General features: G+C 38.9%; 2 protein-coding genes across 3 annotated transcripts; one reads left to right on the forward strand and one right to left on the reverse strand.

Annotated features, from left to right (window-relative positions):
* Window positions 1-484: 484 nt before the first annotated feature.
* GluProRS (Glutamyl-prolyl-tRNA synthetase) lies at window positions 485-11,249 on the reverse strand. 2 transcript variants are annotated; one of them, XM_022789312.2, is made up of 11 exons: window positions 10,781-11,249; window positions 9,699-9,850; window positions 9,297-9,433; window positions 8,892-8,988; window positions 7,897-8,589; window positions 7,209-7,736; window positions 6,313-7,065; window positions 5,835-6,051; window positions 3,267-3,478; window positions 2,290-2,808; window positions 485-2,057 (listed from the first exon to the last, which is right to left on the reverse strand). In XM_022789312.2, the coding sequence occupies exons 1-11, from the start codon at window positions 10,890-10,892 to the stop codon at window positions 618-620; spliced, it is 4,860 nt and encodes a 1,619-aa protein (XP_022645047.1). In that variant the 5' UTR covers window positions 10,893-11,249; the 3' UTR covers window positions 485-617. The 2 variants fall into 2 exon arrangements, with proteins under 2 accessions (XP_022645047.1, XP_022645046.1); XM_022789311.2 differs by having other exon boundaries at window positions 8,886-8,988.
* Window positions 11,250-11,395: 146 nt separating this feature from the next.
* Window positions 11,396-17,651, forward strand: mEFTu1 (mitochondrial translation elongation factor Tu 1). Its single transcript, XM_022789313.2, has 6 exons — window positions 11,396-11,690; window positions 12,375-12,430; window positions 14,140-14,261; window positions 14,736-15,286; window positions 15,753-15,904; window positions 16,554-17,651. Exons 1-6 carry the CDS (start codon window positions 11,546-11,548, stop codon window positions 16,908-16,910), a joined length of 1,383 nt encoding a protein of 460 aa, XP_022645048.1. The 5' UTR covers window positions 11,396-11,545; the 3' UTR covers window positions 16,911-17,651.
* Window positions 17,652-19,343: the final 1,692 nt, after the last annotated feature.

Below are 19,343 nucleotides of genomic sequence, written 5' to 3' on the forward strand. Positions count from 1 at the left end.
CACTATCGAATTAGGTTCAACCCTATTACGTAGAAATTTGCAACTTCTCGTTTTACTTAGCTTCAATTATATTAATAATAAGTTTCAATTCAGCGTTTTCATTTATATAGCGTTTTAGGCATCTTGCTGAATTTACTAGCTTCTTTCGTTGACATTTAACAAAAGAGTTTCTGCATAGACTAAAAAACATTATTTGTGGAATTTACGAATTCGCTTAGGGTATTCATTTTGAGTTGTATATCGCCTTTCACCAAGAAGTACTACGTGAGACCGTTTTAAAACTCAGGAGATGATTATCCTTGAATAGTTTTTGCAGAACAATTCTTGCCAAATAATTATTCGTCGATGGATATCTTTTAATGATAACGGAGAGCCTTTTACGATGACCGCGATCAACAAAGTTCCTATATTTTTTTTACTATTATTGTATTCATATTTTTTATTAAATGCTGTTACTAATAATAATTAAAGAAAAACACAAGGCTACCAAAGGACATACATTTTTAATTATTGTTTTATCATAGCTACAAAATCTGGCATATGCAGTTCTTCCATAGCTATAATATCCCTTCCTTTTCTTGACAAAATGTTTACATAGAACACACAGGGTTGAACCATTAATAGCTTCTACCAAAAATAGTGTAGGATTTTGGTTTGTTTGGACAATCTGACCTTACACACTTATCTCTATCGGTGATTTCCATCGGCTGTTCAAAAGGGATGCATAAGGATTTGGCGCCCATAGCAGGAGTTCCCGGTTCGACTTCTTCGCGCGTCGACATCTTTTTTATCTCATCCTCGCAGGCTTCTGTTTCACAGAACGGAGTACATAGCAGACATTTTGCTTCGAGAAACTTAACGAAGTCATCCATGTTATATACTTGTTTAATACGCCCATCCATTTCTTTTTTCGCGTTAGTAAACATGTCAGATTGAATTGTGTCCAGTAGCTGAATAATTTCATCGGCTGTCTTCAGCGTACATTTCGTTGACTTATCGCGACGTACGGCGACAAACTGGGCGTTAGCCACATCCTTGGGGCCAATTTCAATACGAATTGGCACCCCCTTAAGCTCCCAGTGGTTGAATTTCCAACCAGGCGAATAATTTTCTCGGCTGTCCAAATGAACTCGGACTCCTCTCTTTTGGAGTTCATCAGTCAACTCTTGGCACCGGTCAGTAATCTTCTTTGCGTCGGCCTCTGAAAGACTTGCTGTGATACCACAAGGTATCACCACCGCCTGATACTGCGATACTCGAGGCGGGACAACCAAACCTTTATTGTCACCGTGCACCATGACCATTACGCCAATGGTTCGTGTCGTAATGCCCCAAGAATTTTGGTATACGTATCGTTTCTCACGCGTGTCTGGGTCCTCATAGACAATATCGAAGATTTTCGAGAAGTTCTGGCCCAGATGATGGGATGTAGCACCTTGAATACCGCGACCACTGGCAGGAACAAACGCTTCAACGGTAGTGGTAAGGAATCCACCAGCGAACTTCTCCTTTTCTGTTTTCTTGCCACGAATCACAGGGATGGCTAACAGCTTTTCGTATACCTCGGTGTAAAAACCTAAAATCTGATGTACCTCTTCCATTGCGTCAGTGGAGTTTGAGAATGCAGTGTGACCCTCCTGCCAGAGGAACTCTCTGGTTCGCAAGAACGGTTGGGGGTTCTTGAACTCCCACCGAACCACGTTGCACCATTGGTTTAACTTCAGTGGCAGATCGCGATGGGACTTAATCCATTTGGCATAGGATGGATACATTACAGTTTCCGATGTTGGCCGAATGGCAATCGGTTCGATTAGATCCGAAGATCCAGATTTCGTCACCCAAGCTACCTCCGGAGAAAAGTCGGCAATATGAGACTTTTCTCTTTCCAGCGCCTTACTAGATACAAACATAGGAAAGTAACAGTTTTCTACACCAATTTCTTTAATTTTAGCGTCGAAGAACTCCTGTATGCGTTGCCAGATTCCATAGGCCATTGGGCGGAGAACATAGCACCCTGAGACGTCATAGTACTCAATCATTTCGGATTTGGTGATAATCTACGAACAGATACACATAATGCAACTTCGTAGTTATAAGTTTGTGCGGTTTCTCATACATTATACACACATCTATTGGCACAGTACTCGGCAGTTTAAAAATCGTCCTTTTACATCTGTACACTATATGTACACAGAACATCTCTCAAGATGCTTGTCTCGTTTTATAGAATATATAACTTGCTTTGGTAAACATATTGACTGGATGTGTTTACCAAGGTAACTAACTTACCTGAGAATACCAATCAGAAAGGTTTTCTTCCTTCCTCGCTTCAAGTCCCAACCGTGTTCTTTTTTTGGATCCATCTTCCATTTCATTAGCTTGGGTTTGTAGGGCCTGCTGCTTCTCTGGTTTGCTGCCAGAGGGCTTACCTGATGATCCCTGAGCAGCTTTACCCACCGCAACGTAGTCTCCACCCGTCTTCTCCTTAGACTTTTCTTTGAGTTCCAAAAGCTGACCGACCTCTGGCTGCAGGTTCTGCATTGAGGCTTTGGTGATTTTAGGGGAGCCGATCGCTTCGCCCGCTGCCTGCAATTTGATTTTATTCTCAATTGAATCGCCTTTACTAATGTTACCTGCGGTGGCACTTGGCGTTTGAGTAGCAGCTGGGGTTGAAATTTGACTGTTTACGCTGGGAGACTTCCACTCGGCGCCTGTTAAATCCTTGTATGCTGCCTTCAATGAAAGCAGAATCTCCACCTCTGCCTGCACAACGTCTTTTGCCGCTTTAGCTGCTTTAAGCTGACGAACCTGAAATTGTTGTCAGTAACAGTTACAATTACGATTACGCATCTTCAATGTGTTAACCATATAATGGATATGACAGAAAATAACACGGGCAACTCGTTTGTATTGTTTCTAAAAATTACTACAAGCAACGGATCACTCTAGTGTGGTAATAGCGTTTTTGGCGCTATTACCTAGGCGCTAGCCTCCATAAAACAGTGCACTGGAAAGGATAATTATGATAAATGTTGTAAACATCCACGTATCATTAAGCTATCCACTTTTAGTTGTTCATGCCACGACAGTCTCTTGTAAGGACTGTAACATACTGGAGTCTACATTTCAAAGATGCGCCTGTGCAACAACGGAATGCGAGGACACAATGGATTTCTAATATTACTCTTGACTAAATTTAAAAGCTGGGTTATATCACGTACAGCAAAATAAATCTCATACATACTACAAAATACGCGACTCAATACCTTGTCTCCTTGAGTAACAATTTTACTTGAAAGATTATCAGCCTTCGATGGTTGTTCTGTCGAAGCAAGAGCCATCGTAACCACAACGTTGGGACTCCACTCAGCACCTGTTGCCTTCTTAAATTTTTCCTTCAGGTCCAGCAATAGATTCACCTCTGATGTAATAATTTCTTTTGCAGCTTTCGCTGCTTTCAACTGACGAATCTTGTCCCCTTAAAAAAATCAGTGTTATATGTATTAATCAGACAGGTAATCTTTTAAAACACGTTTGAAGGAATATTGATATTGAGGCTTTAACACGGGACAATTACCTTCTGCTTATTTCGTGTTTTCCTAGATCTCGTGTTTGAAAATACAGTACTTATACAATATGCTGATTTTCCGGAATAACTTAGCGCACTTTTCTGACTTCTATTAGTAATTTAACGTTTCTAAATCCCTAACATATTCAGATCTCAAGCAACATTTCTCGTTAATACAAGGTACGACTTTGGAGAACCAAAAATTGTGTAAAAGAAGACCTTTAAGACTAATTCTAGACTTATGTTTATTACCGAAAAAAGGTAAGCTCCGTTTTGAAGAGATTACTAGGTTAAATCGAGCTATGACTATTGCACTAATCTCCATGCGCACGCTGATATGCCAGCAGCATCAGTTCCAAGTAAGATGTTGGAAAGGTTAAGCCTTCGCCAGTTGAGTAGTTATTAAAGCAACTAAGCCTCTTTTGAAACAACTATCCAGTTTTTACAGGAGGTCGAAGACTTCACATAAACAAAGACACTGATTAATAAATGTTTAATTAGCTTCCAGGAGTAACATAGTAGCGCCATTGCATCAAAATCTTCGGCCCCGATAATAACTGCTCTACGAGGTAGACCTATTAAATCGTTGTCAAGATCAGTAAAAACCTAATTACTCAAACGTTACTCGCAGCTTAGTTACTAATATATTACGCAAATACTATTAACACGACGTAATACGTTAAAGCACCTCAAGATGGAAGAATGGCAGTTACCGAAGCGACTAGCTCTAATGTATAGCACTTAGAAAATTATTTAATTACATAACAAAAATGAGTTCAACGTATCGTAAAATGAAAACAAGATAATTCGCTGAAATTGGGTATTGAACAAAAGCACTTCTCATCAAGAAAAGTGAACAAAACACTGAGTTTGGTAAGTCTCGTAAAAAGGCTTTAGTTACAATTTGCTTCTATATAGCACTGATTGACTGAATAGAATCTATCCGTCAATTTTCTATGCTGATCGTTGCCTATTCCGTCCGAGAAAAAAAGCTGCTTGAAATGTACAGGACACATTCGTCTACAGCTGTTGAACCGCAATAGCATCACCCAGAGAACCATAACAACGGCCTTGGAAACTCATCACACTGAGCCCACCCTGATACGGAAACTGGCATGGTAAGGGCACACCTTCATTTAGGCTACATCTCTTACGGACGTTTTTTCCGTTTTCTATAGCCATTAACACAACCTTAACGAATCTCCATATATAATATTTACTTGCATAAAAAGGTGGTGGCATAAAGACATTTGCCTACCCCAACCAACGGATAAAAAATACCAACAACTTGCCGAACTACTACCACTAACGCCCTAAGCACAGTATTAGCAAGCTAGATCGGACACAGAAGCTCAGCGTAAACTTGCAGCCTGTACTGCATCTTCTGCCACGCGTTAGCTCAAACATGAGCAGAAAACGGCACAACAAGTAGAGAGAAAGGGCTAAAAGGAAAGGAGTCCGTAATAGAACGATACGTAGCGCCACCTGCCAGCTAGACTCCATGACCCCCCCCTCAGCGATAAATAGTATCGAATGTTAAAGTTTTTTAGTATCTGCATTTATGTTAAAACTATGTTCAACGTCCGCATGAGTGGCTATAATCGTTGTGTATCTGAGAAAAAAAACGATAGAACAATTAAAAATAGTGAACGATTAAAAGATTTTAATAACCGGCTATTGAAGGACTTATTTTTTGAACTGGTAGCTACTATATGGCTATACCTTTCGTAGAAAAAAATTGTTTTTCCCAATAGAAAGGGATTTACAATTATATAAATAAATTTCCAGCGAAAAAAGACTAGCGTTACTGTTGAAGCTGATGGCAAATATAATCCTGCTTTCTTTCTATTTGTAAGCCTATTTCTTCGAAAACTTTACACTAATGTCTGTTTTATATCTATACTTTGTCTCTTTCTCTCTTGTACTTCGCTACACACTAACGAGGCTACTAGGCAGAGCCAACGATTCTAAGAAACATGTCATACAATGCCGGTTTGGTCAGCTCATAAGTTATACAAAAAAATATGAACGTCTTTAACATTATTACAATAATTCCGCATTGTGCAACGCATTATGAGAAATACTTAGTTTATAGAAACGTTTTTGCTTGCTTCTCATTTGAAGCTACAAAAAACGTGTGCGCTATTCGGATTACCTTTCTTTATTATATACGTATGGAAACGAATCAGAAGTATGTATGGTACTTGAGTAAAAAACTGCACGCAAACTATGAATCTTGGTCAACATCTTGTGGTCAGACACCCACCCTGATCTTTAATCTGTTTGCCAATATCAACTCCGTTGTTGCTAACACCAGTTTCCGACGTATTGGCCGGTGGTGATGGGGCTGACTGAGGCCTCTGATCACGACTCCATTCAACTCCAGTTATCGCTTTGAAATCCTTCTTTAATTTAAGTAGGACATCTATTTCAGCCTTAATCGCATCATTTGAAGCATCCTTAAATAACTTCATGTCGCGAACCTAAAGTTAAATAGATATACAATAAAAAAAATGGCGAAACACATGTATTAGACGGGAAAAAATATGGCTGTACAGATGGCTTAGATGGGTACGTTCTAAACATTGGATGCACCGTTAACTTCGGAACTTAACCTAATTATCTCGGCACGTTAAAGAAACACGCTGGGCGGTGCACTTGAATTTTAGTGTGATCATTTTATGATTATTGCATAACCGCGTACGATTTACAATCAAGATACAAGCTATACATTTGCAACATACCTTGCCTTCTAGAACTTCTACGGATTCCCAAAGTTTCAAGGTATCGTTTGTTTCTTCGAAGGTAGCCACTGATGCCGGCAAGGGGCCGGTGCTAGCTGCTGTCTCCGGTTTGTTTTTCGGGTCCCAATTTACTCCTGTGGCAGCCTTATATTTTTCTTTGAGTGCTAGCAATACTTTCACCTCAGACGTTACAGCGAGCTTATCTGCTTTCTCAGCTTTCATCTGTCGGACCTTATCCCCTTGAGCAGCAACTGCGTCCCATAGGAACGTACCATTTTCGTCTGTAACATTCGCGGAAATCACAGCCGGCTTGGCTTGGCCAGCTAAGTGGGACAAATGTTCTGATTTCTCGAGTTTTCCCTCGTACAAATCTCGAGCTTTCGAAGGCAAAGCTGCCAGATTTTTGCCTCCGTCGGGGACATAGATGAGAGTCATGGGAGGTTGAGGATCAGTGTTAGCCTCTGCGTTCGAGTCGCCTATTGAGTCGCAAATAAAGAACCCCTTGCGTTGGATCTGAATGATGTCTCCCTTCTTAATAGAAGACATATTACTTTCACCTAACATCGACACGTCGACCATCGACACCTTACGAATATATTTTTTGAAATCGTCATCTGGAGAAAGTACCGGCTTTGAGATGATGTTGTCCATATAATAAACCGCTAGACGGACATTCGCGGCTGCCTTTGCAATCCAGCTGACCTTAAGTGTCTTCTTAAAGTCTTTGTTTTCCAGATCAGCCTTTGCCTTTATCTGAAATTGTCAACGACACCCGTATTCATTTGCGATTACTATATTCATACATGTCTAACCTTATATCGGAGTTCTTTTAATACACCTCATATAACTTTACATTAAGTAACCTCATTTTACATTATTTCCTATATAGCACATACTTGACCGTTCCTTAGCGCCTCAGTGATTTTGACGTTTCCAATGCTCATAAACGTAACCGTATCTTCGGCTTTCATCTGTTCAGCGTCAGCCTTATCCACAAGAAGAACCCTATCCACAACGAGCTTTTTGGTTCCCATATCTGGATCCTTCGGGTGCCACGCAATTTCGATGTCGCTTTTGTCAAGACCGTCGATATGAACTTCAACCATTCCATCGGCTTCAACAGCGTAAAACCTCTTCGAAGAAGCTTCTATACGCTTTTTGTTGAAGGCCCATAGTTTGTCCCATTCCATAATCACAACTGATTTCGAAGATCCTTGTGCCAAAATGAACTCCTTAAGTCCCTCGACAGTCAAACCTCGTCGCAATATGCCACGCACGGTTGGCATTCGAGGATCGTCCCATCCCGTAACCACACCTTGGTCGACGAAAAACGTTAGCTTTCTCTTTGAAAGGACTGTATTCATCAGATTCAACCTTGCATATTCGTAGATGAAAGGTTTTCGCAGACCCAATTTGTTAATAACCTGCAGCAAAAACGAAAACCTGAGTTCACACAGCACTGGATGCAAAACCTAACTTTTTTGAAGACAACATGTGCTCTTTCGAAGGACATAATTATGAAGCATTCTGACTTAAATTGGGTAAGGAAATAGATCTTTTAGTGGAATACGAAACCTTACTGACCCAATAAAACTGCTCGTCACGATCGTGATACTCGGTCGTCCTTAAAGCGTGGGTGATTCCCTCGATCGAATCAACAATGGGACAAGCGAAATCGTAGGTCGGGTATACTTTGTACCTGTTACCCTGCCGAGGATGAGCGGCAATTTTACAGCGGTAGATGGTTGGATCACGCATACACCCGTTGTTCGAGTTCATGTCGATTTTAGCCCTTACGCAACACATGAGACCATAATCCGTTCCTTTCACCATTTCTTCCCACATCTGAAGGTTTTTCTTAACGGAATTATTCCGATGCTTCGACTCCTGTCGGGCTTCGCGCTCCTTCTTCATCGTCTCAGCATCGGTGTCGTCAACGTAAGCGTCTCCCTGACGCAACAACCTTTCGCACATATCTTGAATAAGCGGAAAACTGTCTGAGGTGAATGTGTATATGTCGGGCTTGATACCAAGCATTGCCACGTCCTCAAGGATCACATGTTCGAAGTCTTCCTTCTCCTTGTCAGGGTTCGTATCATCAAATCGTAGCACAAGTTTGCCATTAAAGGCCAGCTGGTAATGTTGATTAAGTAGAGCGGCCTTGGCATGACCTATGTGTAGATAGCCTGATGCTTCTGGGGGAAATCGTACCACAACTTTTCCCATCTCGGCACCAGGTAAATCGACAAACTTGCCGCGATCCAGTTTAGCAGTATTCTGAAGAAAATTATTTATAACATTAATGGTTGCAATAACACAAATAATACAAACATACGACAAGACTGAATGGGTACAAGTATATTTTTAAGTCACGTACTACACAATACGTATAAACAAGGAAAGTTTTTTTTTAATGTTCTTTCAATTCTGATTTCCAAAGGTAATAGATCATAACATATAACTTAAAACTTTAATAATATTAGGTAGGTGAAAATTTGTATATACATGCCTAGATCGAGCAAATTTTACCCAATTTGTTTGGAAGACCAATGATTGGAAGAACAAAAACGTACCCTTACCTTCTCCTTGTCTGGTGATTTCTCTTTGATAGGAGCTATCTTTTCGACTGACGCAACGCAGTCAGAAATTTTCTTCATCGTGAAGAGATGGTCCCACCTACGACAAATCATGGAAAATTTAGTAAACACTAAAACATACATTGTGTATTTCTAAAATACATAAACATTCATAAAAAAAAATCAATAAAAATCAAAATACATAAACACATCATAAAACATACAATCAGTACAGCGAAATCCAAATCCAGCGAAACGTGGTGAGATGTATTGATTTCTGTTGTTTTCTTTGGTACGAAAATGTCCTAGCAATTCAGTTCAGCTAATAATTGCGTCACTACAAAGCTAGAATACGTAGTTTAATATAAGCCTTGCTTCCCTCGCACGTGTCAATAGAAGTATACTTACCAGCGTTGAATGTTGGTTCCCGCTTCAACGGGACGCCGTATCAGCTGTGCAAGAACGCAGAAATCGGCAATTGTTGGATGCGAAGCCGGCAAAAGATAGGTGCTTCGTGCCAACAATTCGTCCAGCTTACTAATATCCTGCATTTCATATAGAAAAATGACAATTTATAAAACACTCAATGGATTTGCTTTAATAGTAGATAGCTCACTTAATCAAATATACGTGCACCCCTCAGAGCACTGACAATCTTACTGCAATACCTAAACTCACCGTCGAATTTTTTTACACTTGTTTTAAGTTTCCTTTAGTAGCAAGATAGAGTCGGATGAACAAAATTTGCATACTAGAAAGAAACGCTCAGACATATTTTACGTTTTGCTAGAGTTACATGCAGGTACGTACTATGTTCGTCGCTGTAAGCCAGTGATCGATCTGTGCTTGTTCGAGAGGTTGGCAACCAAATAGCATTCGCTGGGGTGCCAGCCGAGCCAAAAGTCGACATATCGAGCTTTCTCCAGACACTGCGGCGTCAGGTGACAAACGCGCGAAGGACTCTAAATAAAGAAAAACACTCACGTTTTCTAATAGTTCTACAAGATTATCTAGAGATAATAAAACTGTAATCTTTGTATGCCCCAGAATCATCAGTTCTACGGTTTACGTCACATGGTTTCGTGAAATAGACTAGGAATACTTTTCTCCATCTAGGGTCACCTACCCTTAACAACTATACCCCTTCCCGCCACTGCGTAACGAAACCGTAAGCTGTAATTAAAAATTCAAATGATTTGACAGAATCTCTGAGATTTTATCCTCTGTTTAGATCCCCGTTATCTGGCATCTAAACAACGGCCATACAGTTAGAAGGCCCTACAAAGTCCACAACTAGGACAAGCAAATCACAAAGCTTTTAGCAATGGGGTTCACAGTTCGTCTTATGAAAGTGCAATTTCAAGTTCTATTATAATTATGAATTGATTTTATAAACTGATTTCAATTTATTGATAAATTACTCTAGCTCTAATAAGATATAATACGCTTCTTCCATACGTGGCAATTATAATGTCACATGACGTCTCCGACTAACGTACGTCCTTTAAACGTTACGCTTACACTACCTTATAAAAGATTCTAAGCAAGCCGAATGAAAAGAGCTCTGACGCAATGCTTATACATGCAATAGAAACAAACACCTTCATGCCACATTCAAAGACAATAACATAATAGTTTAGCTCCTTGAAATCCGTTAATATTAAACGGAAAATTATCCTTATCAGTTAAAATGAGTCTCTTAATTCACCTAACATCATGAGACGGCAGCAAGTGGGATTCTTGCACAATTACGTTTGAATAAGTCAAGCTGAGAATATCTCGAAAACTTGGTGCGTAACTCATTAAGCAATTTGCACATTTGGATGCTTTTGTTTTCTGAAAGTAACTTGCAATTTATTAGAAAATTATTGAAGATAAATGCGTTTACTAACCGGCTCCATTCTGCCATTCAACATCGACTTGAATATCCGACTTCACAAACTCAGCTGTTAGCAGTGCTGCCAACGGCGGACTCTGTTTTCCAGCGCATATCTGAATTTTCATTTTGATCGCGGAACACGCCAAGTTTCAATCTAACAAACACTGTTCAATATTCAGCTCATCCAAATACGTCTATGATTCAACTGATCCCTGAGAACCACTAAGAGTACCACGCATGTACGATGCTATTTACCACCGCGAGTATATCGAACACTTGGCAAGAGCGAAGTACTGTTGACTAAACTGGGTGGACAGACCGTAAATCCGCTAAGGTCAGAGTCAACAGAAAGGGGCTATCCGCAGTTTACCGTATCAAATTTGATCTGACTTTCCCAGATGTATAACTCGAATTACCGCGCGAATACGTTTGGCAATGTCCAACTGCGGTAGAAGCAAACACGCCCACCACATCCCTGTCGAATATCATAGTTATCAAATTTTTCATAACTGGACGAACATCTTTCGAATAAGCAACATCCAGAAGTTTAGATCCAATCTCAGACACAGCAGTAAGCCTTTAGTGGCGGCCTGGTAGCATTCCGTCAGCTAGAACCTAGTAAATGCCAACCCATGTTCCCCGGCTGGTGGCGTGCAGTAGAAGTTAACCAACAACCTGACCAAATGCGCGTACATGCGGTGAATGCAATAGAGAATTCATTTTGAGCGCAGAAATTAATTCGCATTATCGTCGCACAGGACATTTTGGTTTCACAACAATGGCGGCACTTCAGCTCAGCTTTTCACGGTTGTTTGGAGTGCGACCCTTAGTTAAACAGGCTGTAAGGTGTTACGCCGCTACCCCGGGACCACAGACTGGCAAGAAAGCCGTCTTCCAACGTGATAAGCCTCATTGCAACATCGGTAAGTGTTCCGAAGCTGCTGTAATGCTTCTGCCATTGGTTAATACACAGCGAATAACAGTGGGGCGAAAGCGAAAAAAGAGGATCAGTGAGGCTGAGCACCCTTGTGCGCGCAACCTATTTTACTTTTCATTGGATCAGCTATGAATAACCTGTAAAAACGTGTAAAATGTCTTTTTGTGAGGAGAATATAGCATTTTGTGCGTAATACTGCATAAAAGTTTAACTACAACTAAGTTCATTGAATACATTTTTGTGTTTAGTAGCAAATAGTGAGATTTATCATATCAAGCCCACTCGTTAGTACGATTTCATTTTTATAGTACAAAGGATGCTGTTGGTACTGTTTCAATTCTGTCTCAACTATGGTGGCATAAATTTATTGTTGCGATGATTTGTTTGAAGTTAGTTTTACCAAATCTGGGCAGTAGACGCCAACAGATTTCGTAGTATTGAAAGGTCAGGAAGTAGCTGAAGTCACTAAGTGGGTAAAGCAATTATCGATTTGGGTAACGTAATGGGTCCCCACTTCAGAAGTAAGCATTTTTTTGCTTTACCTTTTGGTTTTTTTACTTTTGGTTTACCGAACCTATTCAATTGACAAGACTTACTTACTTTATAACGATATATTTGCAAAATAAACTCGAATGTCGTAATAAATCTGTTTTGTGCTTCAACTTTCTAGGAACAATTGGTCATGTCGATCACGGAAAGACTACCCTTACAGCAGCTATCACAAAGGTTAATATGATTTGTTACATAATACAACAAATAATACAAGGCGCGCGTAATCTGTAAACGGTACAAAAATTATTTATACTATGTCAAAGAAATTAGCCATAATTTACTGCGATTTTTTCTGAATCGACTTGCAAAGAGGCTAAATACAATAAAGTTAAAATACTGGGGCTTACGTGGTAATGAGTAGAACTCTACATGTAGAATGCATGCATACTTATATTTATGGCCGCCAAGGCTCATTCTTTTGTCCTAGATGACTCGTAGTAAATATACACACCTGACGTTACCCAACACCATCCTGTTACTTTTTTAATTCTATCGAAATTGAGTTCAAGCCTAGCTGAAAATTACGAACTTAAGGTCATTGCAGTTGTCTCATCACCCTCTTTCAGCCTACGTTATCCGTCGCAATTATTCCTTTTATCCCATTGCAGGTTTCGCGGTCTTCCGTTACCCCATATCAGTAGACTTAGTCAAATGTCCAAGCCGTCTTGTGACTTCCCGGCGTTATCCAATTATCTTTTTTTTTAGCTATTCAGTTATATTGTTTCGAATATTGTATTATGCTATTTTAATGATTACCTTGACTTAGATATTCCTAATGACCGATAAATAGATATCTCATAAATGTAAATCAATTCTCCCTTTGGTATTTCATCGTTGCTGTGCTACCGCTCACCCGCAACCCACTATGGATTATCATGCTATCCCAAAACGAAGTCTTATAGTCCATATAGAAATTAAGCACTACAGAAACCAATTGAATAAGAAATGTGAAAACATAGACATTTTTAAAAAACATGACAGAAAATGTGAAAGATCAACTATGTTTCAAAAATCCGACCTTGTACCTGTTGTGTGCAGCTAAAAAACTGACCAACGTCTGAGTTTGTATATTTAACAAATTTGTAAGTATTGCTGAGACAGTTTACCACGAAGTGATCTTTTACCTTGTGGATAGTCACTTGTGGAGAAGAAGAAGAATTTATGGAAAAGCTTCTGTATTTGTTAGTATGAACTTCGTTCCACACATGACGTAAATCATTAGATCAATTATTTATTGCTACTGGATCTTGATGTGATCTGAAGCCACTTAACCTGTATAGGAGTAAATTGCACCATACATTAGAACACGCTTAGCCACGCTGGACACCCAAACCCAGATACTTCTTTTTTTCTCACACATATTTCACGCTGCGTATATACACCAGCCGCTATTTGGCACAATCGTTTTTTTGAATAATTTGAATTTACTCTGATCTTGTATTTCAGTTTCATTTTTGTCTTTCTTTTTTAAATTCACGAAGTTTCAATTGTTGTTTGAAGAAAAGCTAAAAATAAAAAAAACATTTTCCTTCCATAGTTTACAGTACCCTTCAGAAGGGAGCTGTTTTTGAACACGACCAATTTTGGTTCACACATAATGTTTTCGACATAGTGTTTTCTCGCAAAGCGGCAATATAGAGACGAAAAGAACACAAAAATCGTTGAAGCATCTTTGATAAGGTTCGAACATAAGGCGTATAAACGTGCTTTAGTGCATAATTAAACATAATAAGTCAGCAATATTCACCTATTTGGCTTTCTTCACATTGTATTATTTCAGTGGTGAATATAAACCTATACTCAGTAAATGTAGTAATACTATTATAATAAAAATAAATGCTAGTAATTTTGATTGATAATTCTCGTGTTCACTGCGGAGACAGGTTTTGGCGGACCGTAAGCTGGCATCTATGAAGAAATATGAGGAAATTGACAATGCTCCGGAAGAGCAGGCTCGTGGAATTACCATTAACGTCGCTCACGTCGAATACCAGACGGCGAACAGGTGTGTACGGGAAGCTGCCTTATAGATTCCTTTGCAGCCTTCAGTTGTGCCGAACATTACGTTGCCTCGGCAAATCATGAAGTTGCTTCATTCAACTCATTTACGTTTCCGAACACATTAAAAATTGATTGAAAATGATGAAAAATTGGTATAAAACAAACAGAAAGATAAGTAATCAAGCCTTTTTCATATATTCAGTTTCAAATCCCTGTGCACGAATTATACTTTTGGACGTTTTTATAGACATGTTTAAGAAAATCTACTGGGTTCAATTGTCAACTCGTATTTTCGCTAGTCCGTCACCTGGCTTAGGTATGTGTATAGCGTGGCCCATTACCTGATAATAATATTATGTATTCCTTATTCTAAAAGTACATTGTACCTTATGGCATATCGTAGTTGCTCGTTATAATGCGTTACATATCCCCATTTCCTTTTTCAAATCATATGCAATGCACGCTCTGATATTTATAGACATTATTCACACACGGATTGTCCGGGTCATTCCGACTATATCAAGAACATGATTACTGGAACCGCACAGATGGATGGTGCAATCCTCGTAGTGGCCGCTACCGATGGTGCTATGCCCCAAACGCGAGAGCATCTACTTCTTGCCAAACAGATTGGCATCAACCACATTGTCGTCTTCCTAAACAAGGCCGACATTGCCGACAAAGAGACGCTGGAACTCGTGGAAATGGAACTACGAGAGCTTCTGACGGAGCACGGCTTCGAAGGCAACAAGGTGCCGATTATCACCGGGTCCGCGCTATCGGCGTTCGAGGGCAAAAATCCAGAGCTCGGCCAAAAAGCCATCGAAAAGTTGTTAGACACCATAGATTCATACGTGCCAACCCCGGTTCGTGATCTTGACAAGCCATTTTTCATGTGCATTGAAAATGTCTACTCGATACCAGGCCGAGGAACGGTTGCTACTGGACGTATGGAGCGCGGCATGCTGAAAAGAGGAACGGAATGCGAAATTATTGGATATAATAAAACGTTCAAGACTTCTATCACAGGTGAGCAGGTGATTCTATCTGACCTGCGGAGTAAATTTGAGTACGTGACGAACGTTCGCGGTATCGCGTAGTAAATACGTAATTATTAGTATTGTAAACTCTATACCATTTGATAATTAAAACGTGTACCATTGAGTGAGTTACGTATATCGTCTAATAATTAAAACGTGTTTATCTCTTAATTTTTTGTTCATGAACGTTGTCTTTGATGAACTTAAGTAAAACCTTGATTATGCTGCTAGCTACTACTATTACTGCTGTGACGTATACTTGCTTACTCGGTCGAATGGGAAACCTTTATAAAAGGCTTCCTTTTTATCACGTGAGCGAAGTATTCAATGTATTCAACAAGAAAAGGGACCATTGAAAGTGACTGATTAATTTGCCAGTGTAACGTCATCGATTTGGGTCTGTACTAAAGTCTCACTGGGAAGATCTGTATATGGCTCTTGGTTTTTCGTCGCAGGAATTGAAATGTTCCACAAGATTTTAGATCACGCTGAAGCCGGAGATCAGCTTGGCGCGTTGATTCGTGGCGTAAAACGTGATGATATCAAACGGGGAATGGCTATTATAGCGCCCGGAACGATGAAGATGCACGATTACTTTGAAGCGCAGGTTAGTTGTACCTATTTGGATTTTTGGTTCACTTAGAAATGCATAATGCTTTCAAAAACACCGAATACTTGTTTTGAGAGCATTTGTTGCCTTTTGTTTACATAGTCACAGGTACGCTGTCCGGAGCGTTGGTCCAGCGATTGTAATTTGTATTTGATGTGTTCTGAGAAGTTCATGTAATTAAAAAAATCTATTTTTTAGTGAAAAATTTGTAAGAAAAAGTTTGCATGAGTTAACGTCTTCAGCTATGAGATCGTTTGCTGTAATCTAGTAAAATAGGTTAACTTTTTAACAATAAGAAGCTGCACGTTTTTTTACATTGCATTATACCAATGGTGAGTCTGGTTACCATATTAATCAACTTTAATTCACATATTTTTGAGCTCTGAGTTTTTTTTGTGAAACTAACAGGGAATCTGTCTGGGAGCTTTCTTAGGGCTTGCTTTAACTTGAGTTGAAAACAACACAGGTCCTAACTCACAATCATATATCCTTTGTCAGTTCTTTCTATCTAAAGATAAATGTGGTGTTATAATCATAGATCATATATCGTATGTCTATTAAAAAACTTGTAGGCTTTGGACCCTCATATTTCAAAATGAACTCATACAATACCCATTTTGACCACTTATGCTCATGCTTCTTGCAGATCTACGTCCTTAAGAAAGAAGAAGGCGGTCGAGAGCGTCCAATTGTGCAAAATTATCAACCACATTTATTCTCCTATACGTGGGACTGCGGCGGTCGAGTTACGCTCGCCGATAAAGAAATGCTTATGCCTGGCGAAGATGGAAAGATCAATGTGAAGCTCTTTAAACCAATGGTACTCGAGCGGGGACAGCGATTTACAATTCGGGATGGCACTAAAACATCTGGAACCGGCGTTGTGACGAATGTCCATAATAATCTTACCAATGAAGAGCGTGAGGTTCTTTTCAAGAAAACCGACAAAAACCGTGAAAAGGTACGCGAAGAGAAACTAAAGAAGAGACAGGGACTGGCGTAAAAAAGATCGAGCCTCATACAGTGCAGGATTATGGTAGCCAGCAAATTATACCGTTCCTTCTTTAAAGGAAGTCGCAAGCTATTATAACGAGACGATATCCATCTACCAACAGCACCGCCGTTCGACGAAGTTGCGTTTAACTCCTAGAAGAAGCTCTGCCCGTAACAAAAATCCACATAACCACCCCTGTGAGCGGGTTGACCCATTTTGTCTACTGTAATCACATTATTAAAAACAGAAAAATAGAGTATTGTATAAGTGGCGGTTCACGTTAATGAGTACGAAAAGAAATTTACAGATGGATATAAGTGTGCAGAAGTGCTTGTTTTGGAGGAATGATGGTTAAATATCAAAGACAAGTGAAACAGATGCGTAGGTTGGTCATCCGAAGGTTACAGAAATAACGAAAGTGAAATTAAGTAAGCAGATAGCGCCAGTATAAAAACATTGTATATTGTTAAATTTTATGCATTGTGTGAGAAAACCACAGTATTGGGGGCGTTAAAGAGAAACTACCGTAGAAAAAACTGTGGCAATTCAGGCAGTGCAGGTTTTAGCGGCGTTTAGCGAATTATCATAATACAATAAATTATTATAGTAACGATATATAATATTAAATAAATGTAGAATTGCGTGTGCGGTGGAAAAACGAAATGTTAAAGGTATCCATGAAAAGTGTTAATAAAAAACAGGTGTGCCTCGTGGTTAGTGTTCGCTTGCGTAACCCGGCACTTTTCTCAATTTGAATTGTTTTCATTTCAGTCTCCATTTTATAACACTGAAAATCTGGGAGGTTTCTTGGTACCAACATTGTTGCTTGCAACAAAGTTCTTGATCATTTATCCGAATTGTGTTACTATAGAACGTGATATAACGCATTGTTGGAACATTACTCAGCTTCGGTACCATAGACGACCCCTCGCTTATTTATTGCTATTTTATGTATCTCTGATTTTAGCATCTAAAGAAAAACATACCTAGCTTTCAATTTCATTTTTATCAGCTACTGCCTAATGCGAGGTATATATATTTCAAAACGACACGACTGGTTATGTATATATATATATATATATAACCAGCCGTGTCGCTTTGAAAATTCCAAATATTAATTTCATCGTTATCGATGTTCTTAGTACTGCATATGAGTAAACAAGTCCATTGTTTAGGACGAAAACCGCTGATTGATTTGATAATAATTCATTTGATGAATTGATAAATAATAATAATTAACTTCATAAATGTTCGGAAAATACATTTCAGCTCACGTTAATATAGTTAATGTTTATCAGAACCAAAAGTGTATCGTCGCACTGACAACCGTTGAACTCCACTGAAATTGAGTTCATATAAATCTATAAGGACACTGTAATGTTATGCACTTACATCGAGTATTAATATACATCTACGTTATGGGATTTGGTGTATTTAACAGCCATAATGAAGGCTGGTTTATTAACTTAGATAGTAGAATATCTGAAGGGATAGTCGGAAACATTGATTTTGTGGAAGAGGAGTACAGCAGGGGCAGCATTTGAGTTAAGTTATCAAAGTATCTCTTGTAACTGTTGTTAACCGTGGTTACAAAGTCATAATAGACTTTCAGATATTGCAAAAACAATGCCGATAAATTACAATTTTTTTTTGCAGTATTCTGCTTTGCATTGTCAACTTGTATTTAAAAAAGTTTTATTTGCATAAAATTAAAATTTATTTTAATATAATTAACAGTTCCGGATAGTTATCTAGACTCTTCATTTACTGCGAATGAAGTACTCTAGATTAAATTGCAGAAGCACTGAAAGCTTTCTACCCGAACGTGATCTGAAAATAATTTAATAATCATCATAATATCACTATGACTCCTTATTGAATATGTCGTCTATTTTCTTCTGTTTTAATATATTTAGGCATCAAATTATACCATGTGGTATAATTGATTTGGACAAGCGTCGATGCCTATTTAAAAATCACAACAATACTTTGTGAAAGATTTACAAGTGAATAGCACCATCAGAATATAGACATACTTGCATTATTTTTAACGTTGCTTTCTGTATGGACAACTAACACGTAACTACTGAATTTTACCGTGTTTACTATTAGGCTATACTATATATAAGGATAATGTGAAATTTGAAGTTTGTGTATTTTACATTTAAAAACATCTGGATTCGCACATCTGCATTATCTACGCGATCGTATAGAATATTGCATTGTTCAAGAAACACAGAAAAAAGATACTTAAAGATGTAACAAAAATGTGTGCTCGATTTACAAGCCGAGCCAAAATAAATCTACGAAACAAATATAAGCATATTTGGCAATATACCGTACGTAAAAATATAAATTTTATCAATTAATTTCGGTGGACGGCGGATCCCACATAGTCGCATTGTCATTTGATATTGATCTAATTTTAGTATTCTGCGTACC

Source organism: Varroa destructor, unplaced genomic scaffold (genome assembly GCF_002443255.2).
Source record: "Varroa destructor unplaced genomic scaffold, Vdes_3.0 BEIS01000001.1, whole genome shotgun sequence".
NCBI lineage: Eukaryota > Metazoa > Arthropoda > Arachnida > Mesostigmata > Varroidae > Varroa > Varroa destructor.